General features: G+C 40.9%; 2 protein-coding genes across 12 annotated transcripts in view; one reads left to right on the top strand and one right to left on the bottom strand.

The window, feature by feature from the left end:
* IFT25 (intraflagellar transport 25) overlaps window positions 1–4,677 on the bottom strand; it is a 34,417-nt gene extending 29,740 nt beyond the window's left edge. For 2 of the 10 annotated variants that reach the window (XM_019937749.3, XM_019937753.3), the window contains exon 1: window positions 3,781–4,338. The gene's annotated coding sequence lies outside the window, so the exon portion shown is untranslated. Of the gene's footprint in view, window positions 1–3,642; window positions 4,339–4,473 lie in introns of those variants that run through there. The other 8 variants (XM_073789518.1, XM_019937750.3, XM_073789504.1 and 5 more) reach the window with 8 other exon arrangements.
* Window positions 4,678–5,115: 438 nt separating this feature from the next.
* On the top strand, window positions 5,116–23,883 carry LRRC42 (leucine rich repeat containing 42). Of its 2 annotated transcripts, XM_019937748.3 has the most exons (9): window positions 5,116–5,331; window positions 6,594–6,626; window positions 10,975–11,461; window positions 15,375–15,506; window positions 16,905–17,023; window positions 18,264–18,352; window positions 18,525–18,638; window positions 21,930–22,014; window positions 23,387–23,883. In XM_019937748.3, exons 3-9 carry the CDS (start codon window positions 10,989–10,991, stop codon window positions 23,659–23,661), a joined length of 1,287 nt encoding a protein of 428 aa, XP_019793307.2. In that variant the 5' UTR covers window positions 5,116–5,331; window positions 6,594–6,626; window positions 10,975–10,988; the 3' UTR covers window positions 23,662–23,883. The 2 variants fall into 2 exon arrangements, with proteins under 2 accessions (XP_019793307.2, XP_004329613.2); XM_004329565.4 differs by lacking the exon at window positions 6,594–6,626 and having other exon boundaries at window positions 5,118–5,331.
* Window positions 23,884–24,452: the final 569 nt, after the last annotated feature.

Here is a 24,452-nt window from a genome sequence, read left to right as displayed (position 1 = left end):
AATAAATCTTAATATCTGGTAAGGTAAATTCCCCTACTTAATTTTCAAAAATTTTTTGTTTTATGCTTTATACTTGATTATTATAGTTTTGTTAAATTATATTAAAACATTTTCTGAGATGTTAATTATAATTCAATTCCATTATAGATTAATTGGGAGAGAAGTGACATGTTTATAATGAGTTTTCAAATCCATGGATCTGGAGTATCTTTTCATTAACTTAAGACTTCTTTTAAGTCCTTAAATTGTTTTACAGTTTTCTAGGAACATATCTTCGCCTCTTTCATTAGATTCACTCTTAGATACCTTATCATTTCCATTGTTACTATAAATGATCTTCAAAAAAATAACATTATTTTTTAAAAATCTTATTCTTTACAAGGAATATTTCTAACATTTCACCATTAAATGTGATGCTCAGTGAAGGTTTTGTTAGACACTGTTCATTGGGTTATAGAAATTCCCTTCTCTTTAGTTTGTTAGCTTTTATTTTTTAAGCACAAATGAACGTTGAATTTTATCAAATGCTCTTCTAACATTTACTAAGGTGATCACATAGATGTTTCTACAGGTTAATGTGATAAATTAAATCAAGATTTCTAATGTTATAGCATCCCCAGTTCTCAGCATAAACTCTATCTACACAGCCAAGGTGTATTGGTATTTTTATCCATAGTTGGATTCAGTTTGCTATTATTTTTAGAAATTTTGCAAATATATTTCTAAGTGAAATTGGCCTATAATTTTTTTTGTTGTTATTTAGTCTATGTCTGGATTTGGAATTTAGACTGTACCCTGAACATAAAGAAGCTGGAGAGCTTCCCTTATTTTTCTATTTGCTGGGTCATTGGATCCTATAAGCCTAGTAAAGTGTTCGTATGTAGATTTTTGACTATTTTCAATTCAGTAGTTCTTTTCAGGCTTTCTACACTTTCCTGAGTCAATTTTGAAATCTGTATTTTGAGAAAATTCTTTCTTCCTAGATTTTATATTTATTGGCACAAAGTGCATTTTCTATTGTAATTTTAAAATCTAGTATTGATAGTGTTAAAAGCTGTGGTAAGATTGGTCAAGTGTTAAAAGCAGTGGTTCAGAAAAAAGTATATATTCGAATATGCTTTTATTTTGCCTTTTTTCTTGCCAATCTTACTACAGCTTTTAATACTACTGATACCAGAGAACAGGTGTTATATGAACACTGTTAACATTTAGTTTGAAGACAAAAAAATACGGTGAATTCCTGGAAATGGAGGCTGATGTACTTGGATGTGAATTTTCAACAAAATTCTAAAATTACTAAATTTCATTATTATTAAAAGGATAGCTTTGAAAATCTAAACAAGAAAGTAGTAAAATTGGAAAGCAACAGTACCATTAATTCACAAGTTATACCAAACCTACATATTTCTTTTTGTTTGTTTGATAGAGTTACTACCTATTAGGGATATTCCTGAACATTTCAACAAAACTTCAGACAAAGCATCCCAAGACAGCCTGTGGATGAGATGAATAAATATGGGATGGGTGATAGGCAGTACTTTAGGTAGATATTTATAATTCTTGGAATGGTAATACTCAAAGAATGGTGATTAATGGAACAAAATGAACTGTGTAAGACCTCTACCCTTATCCCATTCAAGATTATTATTAATTAAGGAAGGAAAAAATATGTTTATCAGTTTTGCAGATGACACAAAGCTGTGATGTCAGCTAATATACTGGATGAAAGAATTAGCACACAAAAAATCTGAGCAAGCTAGAAAGATAGGTTGCAATGAATAAGATATTTAATATACTCAGACTTAAAAAATCAATCACACAAGGAACGGCCTAGATCAGGGATTGTCAAACTACTGCCTGTGAGCCAAATCTACCCTGACACCTGTTTTTGTATGGCCCATAAACTAAGAACGTTTTTTACATTTTAAAATATGTTTTCAAAATCAAAATATTTTGTGGCACATGAACATTATATGAAATATGAAATTCACAGTTCAGTGTCCATGAATAGTTTTATTAGAAATGGCCACACTCATTCATTTATATATTGTCTATAGCTACTTTTGTGCTATAGTGACAGAGCAGAATAGCTGTGACAGACTATAAGGCTCATAAAACCTAAAATATTTATTATCTAGCCCATAAAAAATTTGCCAACCTTTCATCTATAACATGCAGAGGATTAGTTGATTGCAAAGTCACTATAAGGCAAGAGTGTACTATATCTGCCCCCAAAGGTAAAGGAATGTTATTTTAAATTACATTAGTGTAGCTAAGAAGGAACTAAATTCTACCAAAATCTTTGAAAACCAACTAAGGGCCAGGCACTGTGCTAGTAATGCAAAGACACTACGTAGTAATCTTTGACTATGTAAACCTAAGACAAAGATGGTGACTTAAGAGTTGTTTTTGCCTTTAAGTTCAGAGTCAAGGAGAATGGACAAACATGAAACTAATAATTTGTTATGTGCAAACAGTGTGATCCACATCTAGAATACTGTGTTCAGTTCTAGGTAGTATAATTTAAGTAGGACATTATCAGGCTTGATATTGTTCAGAGAACAGAACGTTCATGATGATCTATAAACTATGTTACATGGAGGGAGTTGGAAGACTATCGTTTAAAGAAGAGATACTTTAGTGAGAGAAATATGACTACAAGTTTTAATATCACAAGTCTTCACAAATGGAAAAAGGATTTAACTGGACTCAACAAATACGAACTGTAAGCAGGAAGACATCATAGATGTAAGAACTTTCCAGCAAAGTAAAGATTTTTAATCTTTTCCATCCCTGAAAGTGTCCAAGAAGAAGACTAGGTGATAACCTACGGAGGAAACCAGAGAAAGAACTCTTGCACTGGGGTTCTTTTAGCCTGAATGAAATTCTAGGAAAGGTAGATTAGGAACAGATAATGAAGAAACTTGAAAGCCAGGTAAAGATGGTAGGCTTTAGTCTGTAGTCCAGTAGTTCTCAATTGGACTGGGGGTGATTCAGCCCCCCAGGGGACATTTGTCAATGTCTAGAGCCAGTTTGGCTGTCATACTGGGGGTGGGGGGGTGATGCTATTGGCATCTAGTGGGCATTTCATGATGCTGCTAAATATTCCACAATGCACAGGACAGTCCCCCAAATCAAATAATTATCTGACGGAAAATGTGAATAGTGCAGAGGTAGAAAAACCCTGTGGTAACCTACTTGGCAGTGGAAATGTGGGGGATGGAGACTTAAGGACAGAATTTGCTTTAAAAAAGTAATATGTTTTAGGGAAATATATCTAGCATTGATGTGTAGTAGATAAATAAGAGCATGTATTCTCCAAATGTTCAGTTCTTTTCTGACGTCACATTCTTACCACCTAAATTATCTGAAGGAAGCAAATATGTACTTTAATACAAAACTCATTTCATACCTCCTATAGCCACCAATACCCTTCCTTTTTCCTGTGTTGGATGGAATTATTTAAATAACAAGAAGCGGCAGAATTTGGGTTCACTTTAAGGTTTCTTTGTTGCGCTTAATGCGAAAGAGGCACACCAATCCCGAAGAAACCCATAACACAACTCAACAGGTATGTTGCTTCCTTAACTCCAAAATGCAGGTTCAGGATGTAATCTAACCCCCCATCCTGGGATGCCTTACCTAACTCACACGTGTTCACTCAGGGCCTCAGTTCATCAAAGGTGGTGCACTCTGGGGTGCCATCCTCTGCATTTTTAAAACTCCCTGACCCTGGACTTCCCTGATGCCTTATCCTCCTCTAAACCCAGTGCCACTTACCCAACCCTTTCACCTCCAGTTCACGTAACCTTTCTTTCCAAAAAGCTTTCTGCGCCAAGCCTTCAGTTCACTTTCTTCTTGTGGTCAGGAAAGAGTACCCCTTGCGTCTGGTACTCTTAGAACCAGACTCCTCAAACCCTTTCCCATAACATCATCCACTGGGAACTTTTGTGTAAATTAGAAAACGGCCATCCTCTGCCTCCCCAGGGCCAGGGCCTATAGCTTGGTATCACTTGAAAGGCAACCAGCCCTGACACTACCCTTTCATCTCCGTCCCACACCCTTCTACTCAGTTCAAGACCATTTCAATAGCTCCAAGGGCCCTAAACACATACTTTTGGACGCCCGGCCCAAATTACATAAAATATATGAACCCACATTCTACATCAAATATAATTCTTAAGTATATGGGTTACGTTCCAGTTAATAGGTTACATTTGGATACATTTATTAATTTCTATTTGGAACTGATTTTCCCTTTTGGGGGTCAAAACATTATTTCTGGCTTCCAGAAAGTTCGTGGGCTGGCACTAGTGTCTCCAGGACTCAGGGGAGTGAACAGACCTGCGTCATGCGTCAGTCTTCCACCATCCCGGTCACCTCACCGCCCGCCCACCGTCCGCCTCCGCGCCGCGCGTCTCCTCACAACCCCAGCCACGCTCGCTCTCTCCCTCCTCCACCAGCATCCCCCACCTCCGTCGGCCTCGCCCAGCCAGGCTCCCACCTCCCCCGGTGCCAGCCGAGCCCGCCGAACCACCCTGCTCGCCTGGGCCTCCGGTTAGCTCTAAGCGCGCTGATTGTCGGGCCTCGAGGTCTCCCTACCGCCCCGCCCCCTTCCCTTTCCGCAGGCCTCCGCGGAATTCGCGGGCGCTCAAATCCTACTCCCGGATCTTCGCTCCACCCCGCCCACAGGCTCTGCCCCGTCCCGCCCCACCCTGCGCACCGTGCCGGTCCCCAGCTCCGCCCCGCTCCCGCCCAGCCTCCTCCGAGATCCCAGTCGCGCACCGCTGTACTCCCGGTTGTACGCGCCCAGTCTCCCTCAGGCCCCGCCCCCAGACCACGCCCCCGTGCTCTTCCTTACTGCGCGGGCTGAGCTCCGCAGCCCCGCCCAAGGGCCTTTCCCTAGGCATGCGCCCGAGCACACGCTGCTTACCCTCCCCCAGCTAAGCTGGCTCCCTGGGGCTTCTGAGACCCACGGGACCCGCCCTCGCAAGAGCACGCACGCGCAGTCCCCACCTCTCCCTGCTCAGAGCCCTAGGCCCTCAGGTCGCCAGCCCCGGGTCCGGCCCCGCCTCCAAGCGCGACCCCGCCCCTCATGCCGGGTATCGCGCAAGCGCGCCTCCCCTGCCCAGCCATCCCCCCGCCCCCGACGGCCCCGCGGTCCCAAGGCGCAGGTCGCCCCCAGCCCCCTCCCTTCTCCCGCACACTCTCTGTCCCACCCTCCCTAGCTTTGTGCCGGGGGCGCAGAGCCGCTTCCCCCTTCAGCCGCGCCGCGGGAGGAGGGAGCCGTCAGCGAGGAGCTGCTGCTGGCTGCCCCAGGCAGGGGCACAGGTAGGTGGCGGCCGCGGGCTGGGCCGCTCACCGAGCCCGGGGCTGCGAGTGGGGGCGGGTGTGAGGTTTGAGGGAGGGGTGGAATGGGGGGAGGGGAAGACCGAGAAGGACGGGGCTGGGGTGTGGTTGGGTGAAAGGTGTGAGGGTCTAGGGTTGTCAGAGACGGGTTTAAGGGTGGAGTTGGGGTGCTGGGGTAGTGTATGGGGGCGTGTGAGACTTGGGGTTCGGGGCCTGGGTGGGAAAAGGGAGCAGGATTAGCTTGGGTGGATTTGGGGAGGGACATGCGTGGGAATTTAGAGAGAGAGGGAGAATTGCAGTACTGGGGAGGGGGAAAAAGTGGGATTAGAAGAGTGCAAGGAGGAAAGGATCTAGGATGGGAATAGGAGAAGGGGTGGGGTTTTGGGGGCAGGGAGAAGTTGTTGGGGCTGTGAAGTTGGGCATAGTGAGCGTGAAGGATTTTGAAGGTTGAGGGCAGAAGACCAGGAAAAAGATGGAGAGTTTGGGGTCCTGGGAGAGGGAATCTCAGAATGGGAGGAAGGGAGGAGTACATGGTGAAGGACAGAGGAAGAGTGCATGGGGGTTAGAGAGGGCGCGGGTGGAATGGTGTGGGGGGAAGGAAGGAGAGCCAGGTGGAGGTGGGCTTGCAGCTGGGCGACAGGGAGCCGTATTTCAGAAGGGATGGAAGGATTGGAAGGGCATGAGGTTTGAGAGGTGGGGGCAGGGGAGCTGGGCGTGGGTGAAGGGGGTGGATTAGGAATTTTGGTGTGGAGATTGGATCTTGTGTGAGAAGCTTAGAGTTGGCAGGTAGAAAAGCTGTGAAATGTCAGGGTGTAGGAGAGATTGGTCTGTTCTAAGAGGGAAGTAAGGAGCTAGGTATGGTGAGAAGGCAGGTAGGAAAGTGCAAGTTATAGGACAACAGAAGTAAGTTGAAAACTGGATAATGGTGGTGACCCAGAACAATAAACTTGAGATTGTTAGTTGGTTATTGGTGGTTTGGAGCTAGTTTCTGTTCAGGTTTTTATGTTAGAAACTTTCTTCAGAATACTGCATTTTCAAATAAACCAAGGGTGTCTGCAGCCTTGGGATGACGGCCATGGATTGACAGGTGTTTTCCTGGTGTGTGGATTTGGGTAATTTCTGCCCTGGCAGAGGAAGGAGGGGAGGCCTCAGTGTAGCTCTGTCCTGGCTCTGTTCCCACCAACTCTTTCCTCAGTTGTCCACTGTTTTTTTTATCTCCTCCCTCTCTCACCCCTCCCCCCCAGCTTGAGTCAGTGAATACCAGAGGGATCCAACAGGTGGGTGAGATTAATTTTTAACATTTTTTTATCCTTAAGGCTGATGTCATATTTTTATTCTTGAGAGACAGCATCATGCAGTGGCAAGAGCTTGAGCTTTGGAGTGATACAGCCTTGAGATTGAATTCTGGCTCTGCCACTTATTAGTTCTGTTTCTTAAGTTACTTTACGTCTCTGAGCGCCTTCATCTGTTAAATGGCGATCCTGACTTCGTAGGATTGTTGAGAATTACAGGAATCATTTAATATAGTGCCTAACAGTGCTTGGCAACTCAGTGGTAGCTTTCACACCCACTATTGTTATCATCATAATCTTACTATGATTAATATTCCTGGGGGATTGTTAACTTACTTTACCTACTAAAGTTAGGCGTTTTCTTCTCTTTCTTTTCAAATTAGATATCCATAGACTCAGCTCACAATTTTAATTGTCTGCTTCCCTGACTCTGTCCTTCCAGTCCACTTGACTGGGTAGTCATGAGTCTTGCTTGGCAAACTGGCTTGAAGATCTAAAAAGCTGTTTAGTTATCAATTATTTTATCTTGCCTCTTATTCAAAGAGGCTGAAGAGAACTGAGTTTTTAATGTAGTAAGGCTACATCTTATTCATTTGATGAAATGACATGCTTCATGGTAACTTTGGCTCATTTGTGGTGACCAAATACTAGAACATGCACTATTGTAATAGTTTTCTATGAGGTTTTATGGGTTACAAAACTCCCTGTCTGGAGACAGGCTTAGAGGCTATCAGAATGCCCTGTTACTCTGTCGCTCTAATATGAAGTATAGCTAATACAGATCTCCACTGGACATTGTTATTCTTTCACATACCAATTACTTAAATTTTCCAGTTCGTGTAGTATTTGTGCCATGGTATAGAATAGGCCCTGTCTCCTGAGCGGCTCCCTTATAATAGACCACTCTGTGTAACAGCCAGGCACAAGCAAAGTCAAGTTACAGAAGCTTTGTTTGGAATTTTCTCACCTTTATGGTTCTTAACCTTGAAAGGCTTAAACATTAATTCAATTCTTAGATCATTTTATAGTACTTCACAAACTCTCAGGAAGCTCCTTACTGTGAAAGTGCAAGATGCACAAATTTAGTAGTAGAAATCAAAGGTCACCAGGATTTCCTGACCATGGTCAGTTCCTCAAGTATCATAGTTGAAGAACAGAGAGCCCTTGGGGTTTCTGGACAGATGATGTGGGCTTACTCTTCAGGAAATATTTGGTTTTTTTCATCGTTTAGAAAGAGAACTAGCATTTGATGAGTAATTTAAAAGTAAAATATAGCCAGAACTGTGCCGTTTTTGAAAATGATCCATGGAAGCCGGAGCTGCCAGGATTTGGGGCAGCCTGGGTAAGTGTCCTCACTTTGGTCCCAAGCTGCTTGTGCCCTCTGCTGGATGGAATCAGATTTTTCTGATTTTCACCGGAAGTGGTCATCCATTCATCCATTTGTCCATTTTACTCCAAAGTTTATGGAAGACACTATTGCAGGTGATGGTTAGGGGTACTACAGATAGGCAGACCCTATTTCGTTGCCAGGAAGTTTATAGTGTGCTGATTACTTATAATATGTTCCATGGAATTTGTCTTTCTACTTTTAAAATTAAGTCATTCTTGTTTGGGGCCATATCTGGTATCTACTTTCTGGTCTACAGGTAGAGTAGGACTCTGAATGTCCAAATCCAGAGATAAAGACCGAAAGGGATCTGCTTTATCTCCTTACCAAGATTAAACTCTGTGAGACTGAAGGGGCCAGGTGCTTACCCCTGGAAGAAAAGCTTAGAATAAGTGAAGTATCTCCTCGGCAGCAGGCACTGAATACTGGCGAGAGTATGGGTTATGAGAGCCAGCCAATTTTTTTTTTCTGGTTTTTAGATTTTTTTTTCCTCCCTGGTAGTACCAGTAGCAATATACTCCCATCATCCTCTTTGCTTCTACCACCTGCAAAAGGGTCTGGCGAGTGGGGGAGGAGTCTGCAGCTGTTGCCTGGTAGAGGAGCTGGCTCCTAGCAACAGTATCAGCAGGCCTTGCAGCTCAGAGTACTAAGTCTGTCCCTTTGAGGTCTCACCCTTCCTCTTCATTTGGTTCAGCAAATATCTGTTGAGGACTTATTCAAGCTAGGCTCTGTGTTGGGCCTGGAAAAGAAAAGAGAGATGAATCAAGTTAAGTGTCGTGTACTCAAAGGGCTCACAGCTTTGGAAATATTAGAAAGTGAACGGACAGTACACAGTGCGAGGTGCTATGTAGAAAGAGACATTGGTGCTCTGGGAAAACCAGACAGATGTGTGCACTAGTGCAGGGGTTAGGAAGTTTTCTCAGGAGAGGGATGGTGGTTGAGCTGAGTGTTAATGATAACTAGGAGTTAGCTAGGTCAGGGAAGCAGAGGAGGATGTTCCAGCCAAAGGGAGCAGGATGTGCAAGGGCCAGTGAGACGAGAACACAGCCAACTTACCTGGGTCGTATGGCTTAGCCAGAGAGTAGGGCATAAGGAGATGAGCAGGGAAGAGCGAGGCTCTCGGGCGTGGCAGGGCCCTCTTTTCTGATGTGCTTTTATACACATAATTATCCTCAGGAGAAACATGGATCATACTGATACCCACAAACAGGATCAGTGTTTGATCTCCAGAGACTCAGCATTTTTGATCACTGACTTGATTGATTGTTGACACTTTTAAGTGGCTTCAGAGCTACATCCTAGCCCTGCATTGATGCAGAAGAAACTGGGTTTGTTCACTCTAAAAGTCAGTCAGAGTCTTTTAGAGATAATAGCAGCTTTTTGACCTATATTATATTAAGTTTTACCTGAAAATTGTAGCAATAATAATCATATACTTTCATTTTATTTAACTTGGCAATTTCTCGAATATTTTGAAACCTCACAGTTCCTCAGGAAAGCAAGTGTTTATTTCAGTTAGCGCTTGGACACAAAATGTCACCCATATGATTGCATAAATACCCTGCTGTTTTTTTTTTTACCCTGCTGTTTTTGATATGTTGCCTTACTTCGGAAGTGCCAGCTAACTGAAGAAGTTAAGGCACAAGAGCTAACTAAAAGCTATTCTAGCCCTTGGAAGCATCACACCTTAATAGCTTTTAGTTAGCTCTTGTGGTGGAGGTCTTTATTTGTGGATCCAAAAAACCATGTTGCTTGTGGTCTGTGTAAGGTTTAGCAAAGGAGTAAACTTTAGTTCCATGAATATCTACTCAGGGACTATTACATGCCAGAGCACTATGTTGTTAGGGTGGATGAATTAAACATGATCCTTGCTCTCAAGGAGCTCAAATCAGCAGAACACGCCCAGAAATAAATCAGTAGCAGAACTGTGAGCCAAGTGCAATAAAGAAATGTGTGGAAGGTGCCAAGGTAGCAAGGGAGTTATTAGTTTCTAGCCTTTGTTCTGTGTGTAAACATGTTTTAAAAAACAGAAATAGTTGGACTTCCCTGGTGGCACAGTGGTTAAGAATCCGCCTGCCAATGCAGGGGACACGGGTTTGAGCCCTGGTCCAGAAAGATCCCACATGCCTCGGAGCAACTGAGCCCGTGTGCCACAGTTACTGAGCCTGTGCTCTAGAGCCTGCAAGCCACAACTACTGAGCCCATGTGCCACAACTACTGAGCCCATGTGCCACAACTACTGAGCCCATGTGCCACAACTACTGAAGCTCGCCTCCTAGAGCTCATGCTCTGCAACAAGAGAAGCCACTGCAATGAAAAGCCCGTGCACCGCAACGATGTGTAGCCCCCGCTCACTGCAACTAGAGAAAGCCCACGTGCTGCAGTGAAGACCCAATGCAGCCAAAAATAAATAAATAAAAATAAATTAATTAAAAAAAAACAAATAGTAAATTCCACGTGTACAATTTGTAATTTGCAAATCAATAAAAAATTTTATCATTTTAATGGCTGCATAACATTCCATGGTATGGATGTATCATCATTTATATAATAACACCCTTGTTGAACATTTAGGTTATTTTCGGTTGTTTTGCTAATATCAGCTGTGCTGCCATGACTTTCCTTGTAGGTGACTCTTTGACCACTTCTGTGATAACTCCCTTAGAGTGAATTTTAGAAATGAGATTTGAGCTGGCTTTTGAAAGATGAATAAGAGTTCACCAGATAGACAAGAAAAGGGGAAGCATAGGAAAGGGCTTCCAGGTCGAGGTAATAGAGGTAACCTCCAGTGCCATAGTTCACAGGCAACTGGTAAGCTTTGATTCCCCAAATCAGCTACAGGGCCTGCCTGGAAAGCTCATAAAACTCTGGGCACAGCAAGATGAAGTTACACGTTACAAATGGCATTTTAATTGGATTTGATTTCCTTGTGCCTTGCTTTTACAGTTGCAACCAAGGCAATGTCTTACTACCTCAACTCAGAAAACCACCTGGACCCAGGGCCTGTCTACGTGCGAGAAAATGGGCAACTGCACATGGTCAATCTGGCCTTGGATGGTGTCAGGAGTAGCCTGCAGAAGCCAAGGCCTTTCAGACTGTTTCCCAAAGGCTTTTCGGTGGAGCTTTGCATGAACAGGGAAGATGATACTGCACAGAAAGAGAAGACTGATCATTTCATCTTCACATACACCCGGGAGGGGAATCTTCGGTACTCTGCCAAATCCCTCTTCAGCCTCGTCCTGGGCTTCATCTCTGACAATGTTGATCACATTGATTCCCTTATTGGCTTCCCTGAGCAGATTGCTGAAAAGCTGTTCTCTGCTGCTGAAGCCAGACAGAAATTCACAGAGCCAGGTGCAGGGCTCAGGGCTTTACAGAAATTTACAGAGGCCTATGGAAGTCTGGTGCTTTGCTCCTTGTGTTTGCGAAACAGGTGGGTGTTCTGATTACGATAGTGAGTATTTTATTGGGTGTGTGAATTCTGTCAAGCTACGGGGCTTAGTGGGCTTGGGCACTTTCCCCATCAAACAGCCCTTGAGTTCAGAATTTCCATACACGAAGTGGTAGGCCGTTTTGAGAAAAATCATTGTCTTTCTCCCTTACCCTCCCAGACAACACTTAGGTTTATTTTGAAAACACTTTACAAGGATTAGTTGATTACCACAGCTCCTCCATTAGGTAGTAAATACTCCTCTACCAACTTTTCTAGAAAGAGAAAATAGAAAAGAAAATGTGATTTGCTAAATATCTCTTGGTATGCTCTCGGGAATGTGAAGATTAGTAACCAAAGTTCCTGTCTCTATTCCAGTTTTCAGACCACTAGATATTGAGCATTAGATAAAAAGCAACTTTAGAAGAATAAGTGATTAAAATTTCAAGTGTCTTAAAGTTTGGAAATTTTCAGTAAGGTCCCAACACCAGAACCAGGGTCTGTCTATTTTCTAACAAAGCAGATGTTTTCTCTTATCACCTGCCTTTGCTCATATACTTTTATTGATTTATTTAAAATTTTTATACCACCATCGTGTAAAATGACTTTCAAGGCATCTACTAATTAAAAAGAAAAACTTGAAAAAATACACAGAAAATTTAAACACAAACACAAAAAGGTATAACGTGGAACATAAGCCTCCCTCCCATCTCTCTCCTGTTTCCCTTCCCCAGAGGCAACTACTGTTATCAATTTCTTTTACATAATTCCAGAGATAATTCTGTACATACACATGCATGTATAGCTGTCCCCTTTGTTATACAAACGGCAGCACACACACAGTACTCACACTGGTATGCACTTTGCTTTCTTCACATATTTTGAAAATCATTTTCCATCAATATGTGTAGATTTTTAAGATAGCAGTATAGTATACCATTATATATATCTTTATACATTTGGGAATATACTCTATCTATAAATTGTGTTCTGTTTTTTTCTCCACGTACCATTATACCTTAAGTATTTCTCACAATAGGGAAGATGCTTTTTATCCATTTGTGATGTCTGCACACTGTTCCAGTGGTCAAATTGGATGAGAATAGCACTTCCATTCACATTTGATGAGCACATAAATTAATGTAGCATTTCTGGAAAGAAGCTTGGCAATATGTATCAAAAGCTTTAAAAATATTCATATCTTTTGTTTGACCCATTAATTCCATTTATTAAGAGTCTGTTCTAATTTCTAATGTAATAATCAGATATGAGAACAAATACTTTACATAAGGGTGTTCATTGTAGTACTATTTGTTATAGTGAAAATCTGAAAGCTGAATATCCAACAAGAGGAAATTAATTAAATAAATTATGGTACATTCATATAATGAAATAGTGTATAACTTTTAAGATAATATCCAAAGATCATTTAAAATGGTGTGGTAAAATGTTCATTATATAATAAATGAAAAAAATAAAAATTAAAATTATATGTATGATCCCAATTTTGTTTGTAAAAAAAATAGAAAAATTTACATGTATTGCATATATGGGGGGGGGAAGAGAAGCCCACTGAAATGTAATTTAGGTAATGAGATTGAAGTTGGTTTTAATTTTCTTTATAGTTTTCCAGATTTTCTTAATTTTTTTCTCCAAGGAATGTGTATTACTTTTATAATCAGAAAAATATAAGAAACATTTTTAGCAATCTTTTGGCTCATATTTTATTGCAACAATTACAAATAAGACAATGCTGCCTTATTCAGATATAAGAGTAAGATTTTTCAGTTGTGATCAAAAACTTGCCTTCTTTTGAACCCTCAAAGGAAAATAGGAAGAAGGCAGGAGATTTGGGTTTGCATTTGCAATTCTCAGCTGAAGCTGCAGCAGCAAAGGTTTTACCAGCATGAAAGGGTTCAGGTCATGGGGAAAGAGCTTGAGAAAATAATTGAAAAATAAGATAATCGTGTAGGTACAGGCACTTGCTTTGTGGGGTTGGGTCACAAAGCTGCCTGCCAAAAGGAGAAGCCAGTGCAACTGGGTTTCAACCCTACAAAACTGTCTCCTCCCTGTGATTTTTAATCCCACCGGTGGTCACAGGGAGGCAAGTATTTGCCTTAAAATATCACCCTGTGTAACCGAAGTAATTATAATAGCTACCATTTAATGAGGGCCTATGAGATGCCATTTACTTTTGGAACATTTTTTCTGATTTTCTTAATAGTCCTTAAAGGAAGTGATCATCAGCTCCATTTTCTAGCTGGAGAAATTGAGGCTCACAGAGGTTAAGTAAGTTTCTTACAATCATACAAGTAATTAGCATTGCTGGAACCCAAACTCAGGTCTGACACTAAAATATCTGTGCTGTTTCTGTTGCTTCTCCACTATACTCTTCTGAACTTTTTAAGGGGCAAGTTGTAAGACTAATTTTGAGCGAGACCCTAGAGCTTCAATTACGTCCTAGATAAGCATGTAGTAGTGTCTGTGGTTTTGCATGTTCGTTTCTCAGCTTTGATTTTTGTAATGTTTGTTAATCATGTTATACGTTTTTGTGTCCTTCCCAGATAACCCTTGTTTCAGAATTACTAAATATCTTTTGGTTAACTGATCAAAGGATGTGTGTTTTCCTTTCTGTAATTGCCAGTAATTCCCCAAATTCCCATTAACCCACTTCAACTCTGTGATTGGAAGATGGAAAACAGCAGCTTTATTTACAATGCAATTAAAATATGTCTGAGTAAATAAGGCTCATTTGTGTACCCAGCTGAGCTCAGTCACCAGGCAGCTTAGAGGGGGTATCAGTGCCCCAGGCCATCTGTACCCAGCAGTCAGGCCAGCGATCAGCTTCAGTATATCTTATTCTGATTGGAAGTAGGAAGAAAAGAGATCTAACTCCCTTCTTGTCCTTGGATTATTCAGTGCTGTTTTTGGTAATTATGATTCTGGCAACAGTAGAGAAATGTGAACACTTTTAAGTATAACCCCACTGATCCTAGCTTACCATCTCGCTGTGGAAACTTCTAGACATCCATGAGAAAAGTGGATGAGAAAGGCATGCTCTTGCCCACAAGCATTTCCCTGTTCTCTTAGACTCCTCTCCTGTTTCCTGTCTCTTCTAATCCCTTTTCATTTTTTCTCACTGACATCATATGAAATAGATGGACAACTAGAAAGCAGGGTGGAGGCCATAGCCTGGGCTGTGCAGTGTCTTTTTGATCTTCTTTTCCTCTCCAGAGGCCTCCTGATACTTCCCGATAGCAGATTGGCAAGGTGCCCCAGTGTAATTAAAGTGTTCATGCTTGCAGGTTTGCCTTAATAACCATCTAGTTTAGAGTGAGTTCTTATAATAGTCATGCTGCACATACTTTTGGAGTAAAGTTAGCAGGATAACAGTGGCACAGTGACGTGGGCAGCTACTCAAACTTGTGTTTGAATAGAAAAGATAAAACCTGACTGTCAAATATATCTTGGTATGTTCTTGGGGATGTGCTGGTTAGAACCCAGAATTCTTGGCCTGTTCCAGTTTTCAAAGCACTAGATACTGAGCATTAGATAAAAAGCAACCTTAAAGGAATGAGTGATTAAAATTTCGAGTATTCTAAAGTTTGGAAATTCTCTGATGAAATCCCAGCACTGACACCAAGGTCTGTCTGACTTATAACAAAGAAGATTTTTTCTCTCGTGTCCTGCCTTTGCTCATATGTTTTTATTTATTTATTTAAAGTTTTTATTCCACCATCACATAAAAAGATTTTTAGCTTAAAAAATTCAACCTGTGCCTACATAGTAATCAGTAAAGTCTGCTTATTACGTAGTACCTTGTCCTGATGGAATGTTGATGTGTCACAAAGCCACAAATGGTGATGTTTTAAAAGAAGGAAAAGAAAAGCTGTTGATTGCTCTCCACGCCCCACAGATATCTGGTGATTTCAGAAAAACTCGAGGAGATTAAGTCTTTCCGGGAGCTGACCTGCCTGGATCTATCCTGTTGCAAGCTTGGAGATGAGCATGAACTTCTAGAACATCTCACCAATGAGGCCCTGTCTAGGTATTGACCTGCCACCATTTGTAGATGAATTGTTTTGTTTCTTTTTTTAAAGGATGATCAATTGGGATCATCTTGAAGAATGTTGATTACTTCCCAATCCTGTGTTTATTTGCTAATTCTTTTTTCTAAAACGATTCAATCTTCATTTACTTGGTACAAGCAGTATAGATTGGACAACTCTTAGGAAAGTAAGTCACTAGGTTCTTTACCTCAATAAACTTTATTTCAACATATAATACTTGACGCTACCTGTGTTGAAAAATGATTTTGCCGTGGTTTATTCTAGCAAGAGATGAGAAGTTATACAGTTTCTACAATCATTATCATTTTCTATTTTAACTGCTAATGAACTGTAAATTATTTAAAATGTGAACTATTAAAAGACAACCAAATAAATCCTTTTCAAGAACCTTAATTTAAAGAAATCATCCAGTTCATACCATTCACAAATAGTCCGACTGATCTCAGTATGGCCAGCAGAGACAAGGCAGATGGATTCCTTTGTGGTTTAATAAACACCCAGAAGGATAACAGTACTACAAACCTGAGTCTAACTTGTTTCTTGGGGCCTGCCTAGGACAGTGACACCTACCTACTGCCCTGTACAAAGGTTTTTTTTTTTTTTGAATTTTATTTTTTTATACAACAGGTTCTTATTAGTTATCTGTTTTATACATATTAGTGTATATATGTCAATTGCCATCTCCCAATTCATCCCAGCACCAGCACCACACTCGCACCCCCGCCACTTTCCCCGCCTCAGTGTCCGTATGTTTCTTCTCTACATCTGGGTCTCTATTTCTGCCCTGCAAACCGGTTCATCTTGTGCAAAGGTATTTTTGTACAAGGTTAGTAAAGGTTCGGATTTCTTGAGTGTGGGACAGTGGAACACATTAATAACACCAGTTACAGGTTAGCTGAATGGATTGGGTTATGTCTGTACCTTATAAACCCAATCTGAGAATTGGATTTATAAAATAATTAGAATGAAAGAATTGTGCTTTGCATAAAGAATTCTCATAGGAGTTCTTAGCAGACTTTCCCAGTATATTTAGAGTGGTTTTGGTTTTCACACAGCATTTGTCAGGAATGCAGCTTTTGTGATAAACAAGTGTATTTATATCCTTAATGCAGTCCCTGTTTACCTCATTCCATCATATACCTTTAGTGCCCTCTGCCATCTGAGACTAGTACTACATGACACTTTGATCGGTAAGTTAACCCTCACTTAGCAACTGAAGTAGCACCAAAATATCTTTAACTTTATTAAATGCATTATGTATGAAATAGCAGAGGTTAGAAGATATATTTTTGAATGAAATTTATGAAAGTATGTTCTCATGACTAGACTTTCTCAAATGCTCTTTAAGTAATTTACTTATGGACTTTGTTTTCTAGTGTAACTCAACTCCACCTGAAGGATAATTGTTTATCTGATGCCGGGGTGCGGAAAATGACGGCACCAGTTCGAGTGATGAAAAGAGGCCTTGAAAATCTAACATTATTAGATTTATCTTGTAAGTTTTATTAGAAGTTATAGATGATTAACGTTGGAAGAATGGACTTAGAAATCATTTAGTTCTTCCTCTTTGTTTGAGAGGTGATAAAATTGAGGGGAGGTGACTTTCTTAGGTGCCACAACAAGTTAACGGCAGAGCAGGACCTAAAGCCAGAGGCTCTTGACTCCTGGCCAAATACCTTTCCTGGCATGGTGCCACCTCTGTGAGGTAGTAAAAGCCCTTACAGATTCACCCATGCCACTTACTCTCTGCAGACAGGGCGACCTTTCATCATATTCACAGCATATATGAAGGACGTTTGGCTCATTTTTACTTTCTTTGAGTTGCTGATCTATAGTGTCTGTCAGCTAGGTCATTTTTTATCAATAATTGCTTGGTGAAAATCAGGATGAAATTCACAGTTTTGATAACTTGCACAGAATGAACCAGTTATTGACTCCAGTAGTAGAAAGAGGGTAAGATCATTTATGATTTAACTGAGCATTTATTAAATATGTGGCAGGATGGTATGGTGTCAAAAAAATAGAAAGAGCAGGGGTTTGAGGTCAGAGGACACTCCTTGCTCTGCTACTGTGTGCCCTTGTGCAAGTTATTTAACCTCTCTGAGCCTTGGTTTTGGCTTGTGTGAAATGAAGATGATAATGAATGCCCTCCCTTCCTCCCAGGGAAGTCTATTCATTTAAGAAATATTTTTGGAGTGTCTACAATGTGCCAGGCACTGTGCTCATGGTCTTTAGGACTCAGTGCTAAATGCAGTACTCTCTGATATGAGAAGGTGATATGTAAGAAAGGATTAAAAAAAAATGCAGGTTAGTAAGACATTAATAGTCTTTGTGCCTCAGTATCCTTGAAAATCTTTTTAAAAGAAATCTTTTACTTTGGACGTAAAACGGCTGTGAACAAAGTCTAATATACCATTCTAATACATGTTTACGTATGTTGTTTTCATGTGGTTCCAAATTAAACCCTTTGGAATAACTATCTGGTTCATTAATTTTTCTGCTAACCCCCAGCTCCTAGAAAGTTAAAGCTGTGAAGGATGTTAAGGATCATCCAGCGTAGCTCCTTCACATTACAATAGGAAAGATAAGATTTCTACATTCAATTTACTCTGAAAAGCTTGTTCACTCAGTATTTTCTATTTTATCATTGTTTGGCCTTTTTTCCTGAGCTTATTGTTGGCATTGTAGCAATACTTATAACTATAACAGAATACTATCTATGTTTTGACATTTAGGTAACCCTGATATCACAGATGCAGGAATTGGATACCTCTTTTCTTTTAGAAAACTAAACTGCTTAGATATCTCTGGGACGGGACTCAAGGTAAGACTTCTACTCCCTTCTCTTGCTTTTCCAGACTTACAATTTGATATTTTGCTTCTGCTAATTGGCATTTAGAGAGGACTGGGATCTGTGATGGTGTTTATTTCCTACTGAAGGCAAGTAGGAGTTAACCAGATGTGTGTGCATTAGTGTTCTGGTTTTCCCTTACTAGGACGTCAAAGCTGTCAAACACAAGCTTCAGACCCACATAGGTCTCGTTCACTCCAAAGTGCCTTTGAAGGAATTTGATCACAGTAACTGCAAGACAGAGGGCTGGGCTGACCAGGTAAGGCAGATATTTTCTCCTACAGTTAATGTGGCTTCATTTTAATTCCAAGTGTCTTATTCAACACTTGAACAAATGTTAATCCTCTTGGTATTCCTTGGCTGAATTGTCATCTTCAGTCGAATCCGAGATACTGATGGCCTGGTAACTAACCCAGTTACTTAAGAAAAGGTGTTAGGTGCCAGTCCTTAAATCTCATGCTCTGGTTGCTAGATTGTGCTTCATCCGTATGGGACCTGGAAGAAAACGCCTTCTTATAAATGACTCAGAAAATAAATGAATTCTTGCTTGCTATGCAAAAAAGCAGTGTGAACCAACTTCACAAGGACAGATTCTCTTAGCAGTGTGTGTATACTGGAAAGAGAATAAGTCACACTGATAAGAATTCAAATCTAACTCTTTCCCTTTTGGGGGCAAATTTCTTAACTCTTAGTGAAGAAACCTTTTTTTATCCTGAGCTCTCCCATTTTCTTTCTTTCTTTTTGAAGTTTTAAATTATGTACAAAGAACTAGGACTGTTTGGAAAGGTAGATGTCCTGGATGAACCATTCAAGGAAGTTCACTTAGTCCAACTCAACGAAGCCGATATCCTCCAAGTACTGGCAGAAACACGGGTGACACATATTGAGGCCATATTTCCAGATCAGACTATGCTAGTTTGAGCACACTGAGCCCTTCCATATTCAGCTTCTTAGCTGAACTTTGATGCTCTCTTTGTCTTTTTGATGGTCTTCCTTAAGTTGGTAAAGTACAGACTTAAGTAGAGAGTCAGAAGGTAACCAAGTAGTAGAGCACCAGTAGATGCCAGCCTCCCTGTGGCTGGTGCCTTTCTCCTTCAGATGCTATAAACCAATGTTTATTGCTGGAGGCCTAGAGGAACCACCAAACTTTTTGATCTGGATCCCTCCTTGGCTCCAAGCAATAACGCATGGTTGTGGACCTATCCAACCACCTGATTGTAGCATCACCTCCCTATAAGTAAGCAAGAAGGGGTGCTGGTGAATCAGTGTTTCAGAAGCACTTTGAAGTTTGTGAAAATGCATGCTGAAATAATACAACAGTTCATTGCCAGACAAAGTTTATAGTGCTGGAAGAATCCTAGATACATCCAGTAGACTTGGGGCAGGTGTGGGATGGTCTTACAAGGGCTTGATGTAGTTTGGTTATGGTAGCAGGTGACATGGTGGAAAGAGCATAGGCTGTAGGGTCAGAGGCCTGAGTTTGGGATCCTGGCTCAGCAACCCAATAGGGATATGACTTAAGGCAACTTTGAGTCTCTTTATTTATCTGTAAAATGCAGAAACCAGGACCTTTCTTGCAGAGCTAAGGATGAAGTAAAATACCTAACAGCCTGGACTGAAAGCACTGTGCAGTCTCATCTGGGCCCTAGGACTTGGCAGCAGTGCTTTATCTATCTTTTGTTGATCCTTATTGAAACTGTTTCAGGCTGACTCCATCCTCCTCCTGCCTCATTCTCAGAAGGTGACACAGAAAAATGAGGCCATCTAACAGGAGTCCTTTACTTCCCTCTGTCTCAAAATTTCTACAATTCTGCAACATACCCCACTTCCCTCCTATCTAAGGGAACAGGTATGCCGCTTTATTCCAGTGATAAGCCCTTTAGTGGCCTCTTTTCCTTTCAGTTCTGTTCCCCGAGATCTCCAGCTTACTCTGTGATATTTTACTTATAATTTCCCTCTACTGCCCCACCACTACATCTTCAATCTCACTCTCTGTTGACCATTTTCTTTATGTGTATAAACATGTTACTTCTATTCTCACATGTTCTTTATCCCCCATTGCGATTGTGAGCTGTTTTCTTTTCTCATCTTCCCACCTCCTCACTGCCTACTCAGTTCTTAATCCCTTGTAAGCTAGTTCTGGCCCTCACGGCTCTGCTGCAGGTGTTGTCCTGAAGGTGGCATGTGATCTCATTATTCACCTTCCTTGGCTTTTCTGCAGTTCTGATATAAACATGCATGCCTTATGCTTTTTCTCTCTGGCCTTCCTGCTCAGTATCCCCTAACTTTCTCGCTTCTCCCTTTAGCTCTTGCTGATTCCTCATTTCCTCTTCTCCTCTTCTCTTCTAACTCCACCCACTCTCCTGGTGATCTGAACTGTTCTCAGAGCCTTTACTGTCCCTGCGGGAATGATATCACCTTCTCTTACACGTTAGACCTGTTCCTAAATATTCTCCATAAATCTCTGCCAGGCACCTCAAATTCAGCTTGTCCAGAACCAGGCTTGTCTTCTTCTTCCCCATCCCCAAACAGCTCTTCCTAATTGACATTCTTATTTCTGTTAGTAGAAGCACAGTTTTCCTTATTGTCCCCTGAGCCACCAGATTCAGTTCATCTTAGCATTCTTTTAGATCTGTCCCCATTTTCCGTGCTCAGGGAGGTATCATAGAGGGGCTGACAACTAAGATTTATTGAGTGCTTCCTATATTCCAGACACTGCTAAACCCTTCATGTATGTTAATCTCATTTAATCCTCACAACCGCCCAGTGGGCTATGTACTATTATTAATCCCGATTTTACGGATGAAGAAATTGAAAGACAGAAATTAAATCACTTGCCAAGGGTCCCCTGGCTAGTAGTGGTGGAACTAACTCTGGAACAATATTCTTAAACTATGTGTTGTGCTGCCTCTGTGACCTGAAAATGTTTGTCTTGACTTTCTTTTATGATCATTTCATTGCATACCATGAGAAGTGCTGAATTTAAAGTGCTTGCTACTTGTGCTATATGTGAAATAATTGTTTATTTATGTGTAGTTTATACTAAACCAAATTTTCAAAAGAATTTATAGTAGCTTGTAATAAAAATACATTTGTAGCAGTTAAAAAAAATGGAAACTGATCATGAAGTGTCATGAGAATATGGAAACATGGTCCTTTCACACACGTACAAGAGTGAGTTATAGTTGGTATAGTTTAAGGCATGAAAGTGAGTCTAGGAATGTGTGAAAAGTGTTACGACTAAGATTTTAAATTTTAGTATTTAGTTTAAGGATATGCAGTTTATTTCTAGATTGGAATAGAGATGAAAATAGGGAGTCAGCTTTGTAGATTTTTTCTGAGTCGTGCAAGTATGTATATCCAGCATGTTTGTATTCTGACCAACTCATGCCTTAAAACAGAAAATCCAGACTTGACTTGGTTCTTTTTCTTATCACCATCATCTGAAGTAAGATTACCATGGGGGTTTGTGTTCATGGAAAGAGAGGGGTGGGGACCAAGGAAAGCTTGAGATTTTGTTTGGATTCAAATCTTTCCAAATACATTTTAGATTGTTCTGCAGTGGGAGCGTGTGACTTCGGAAGCTGTGAAGCCACGAGAAACCTCGGAGCCTGGAACAGCTGCTCAGCATTTCTGTGAGAAATCCCCTTTCCTTTGGAGTGTTTTGCCCTTAGGTTATTTGCCCTTAAAGCACTTAGCTCATCTTCACTCAGTGGGAAAATTAATTATGATAGTATTGACTTAATTAGATCACTGAGACTTGTATTCTGTCAACACAGCTTACAGTGTAAGTTCACACTTAGCTTTGAGTACCAGCACCAGGAAAATAACTTATTAAATGTATGTATGATGTACCTATGTGCTTATTGACATCCCATCTTGTTCCAGAAAAAATTTGCAGTGGTACAAAAGTAGATGGATATAGAACATTAAAAAGGAATTAAAAGTGTAGCCAAAAGGGACAAGCAACCCAAGTGTCCATTGACAGATGAATGGATAAACAAAATGTAGTATTTGCATACAATGGAATATTAGTCAGCCTTAAGGAGGAAGGAAATTTTAACACATGCTATAACATTGCTGAAATTTAGAGACATTCTGCTAAGTGAAATAAGCCAGTCAAAAAGACAAATGTTGTATGAGTCTTCTTATGAGATTCCTAGAGTGGTCAAGTTCATAGAGACAGAAAGTAGAATGGTGGTTGCTGGGGACTGACTGAGGTGAGGAGTGGTAGGGAGTTACTATTTAATAGATACCAAGTTTTAGTTTCCGGATACCAAGTTTTAGTTTCGCCAAGCTGAAAAAGTTCTGGAGATGGATGGTGGTGATGTTTGCACAACAATGTGAATGTACTTAATGTCACAACTATACACTTAAAAATGGTTAAAATGCTAAATTTATGTTATGTGTATTTTACAGTACTTTTTTTCTCTAAGGAGTTAAAGGATGAAATCGAAGTGAAGGAAAAATAAAGGTAGAAAAATAAGAAAAATTCAGGGCAAACCAAAAAATATAGGATAAGGTTGTATCATTTGCTAGAGTTGTGCCGCAAACTTGGCTGTTTTTAGAAGACAGAGTCAAGTCCAGATTTTGAGTAATAATAGCTGACGTTTTTTCAAGCTTTTACTATTGTGCCAAGCATTGTGCTAAGCCCCTTATGTTACTTTATCTTCACATCACCCTTATGAAATAGGTTTTATATCCCTCTAAAGATGAGGAAACTGAATCTCAGGCAAGTCACTTGCTCAAGGTCATTTATGCAGCAAGTGGCAGATCTGAGATTTGAATCCAAATCTGTGATACTCTCACGTGAGTGCATACCTTCAACCTGTGCTGGTGCATTTGCTGTAAGTTACTTTACAGGGCACTCAGTAGGGAATAAAATAAATCCAAACCTCACCCTGTTTGGGCCTCTTATCACTTCCGTTGGATCATCTTTCTGGACTTAGGCAGCCGTTAGCAGTGGCATAGGAAAGCTCATTGCCCTTCCGTTTGTCACCCTTACAGATGGGAAGCGGGCTCGAACAGAAGCCCCAGTGAAGTGTCACCTGGCAGACGCCCACATGAATTCTTCTGAGAAACTCCAGTTCTATAAAGAGAAAGCCCCAGATTGCCATGGACCACTGTTGAAACACGAAGCCCTCTCAAGCCAGGAGTCAAAGAAGAGCAAGAAGAGAGCTTTCGAGGAGCCAGAGAAGGAACAGAGCAACTCTTCACAGTCTTCAAAGCAGAAATATGTGTGTCTTGCTGTGGAAGACTGGGACTTGTTAAATTCCTATTGATTGGCGGGTATAAGTTGACCATTTTTCCCTCCAACTCTAATGTTCGAGGAAAGGGGGCTGATGATGTTTTCCTTTTCGTTTGAATTTACCTATGGCATTAGCATAGCAAGCGGATATTTCTACTTTTGTGGTGGGGGAGGGGAATGCTATGGAAGTATGTAATAATTTCTAATGTATATTTTCAATACATAGTAATTTTTTCAAATAAACGTTTTTGCTGTCCTTAGGTTCTCCTTGTGAAAAATAGACTGGAGCCACAGGAAGTAACACTTTGGTTTGGGACAAAGGCCATGTGAACTAACAAGGCAGCTTAGCGTCATTTGTTACTACTCCGGTTTGGCCCAGCCTCAAGTTAAGTGAGTTGTTTAAGGTCCGGAGCTTATAAGAACCAGAATTTATATTTCTTTCTGTCCAGCTGTAAAGCCCACTCTATTACATGGCCTTCTTAAATAATAGTTACCATTCATTAAAATCTCAAATATTAGGTCTATTAAGTAAACCACCAAGAATCTTCACGATAGTCCTGCCAAGTAAGGATTATCACCTCCATTTATCAGATGAAGAACCTGAGACCAATGACTCACTTTAGACCAGTGCTTCTCAAGCTTTATTGTGCATGCAGATCACCTGGGGATTTTTTTTTTTTTTTTTTGGCCACACTGTGTGGCATGTGGGATCTTAGTTCCCCAACCAGGGATCAAACCCACGCCCCCCTCATTGGAAGTGAGGAGTCTTAACCACTGGACCCCCAGGGAAGTCCCCTGGGGATCTTTTTGAACTGTAGATTCTGA

The sequence above is a fragment of the Tursiops truncatus genome, chromosome 1 (assembly GCF_011762595.2).
Source record: "Tursiops truncatus isolate mTurTru1 chromosome 1, mTurTru1.mat.Y, whole genome shotgun sequence".
Taxonomy (NCBI): Eukaryota; Metazoa; Chordata; class Mammalia; order Artiodactyla; family Delphinidae; genus Tursiops; species Tursiops truncatus.
Note: the sequence above shows the minus strand (reverse complement) of the source record. Positions and strands in the feature narration are given on the sequence as shown.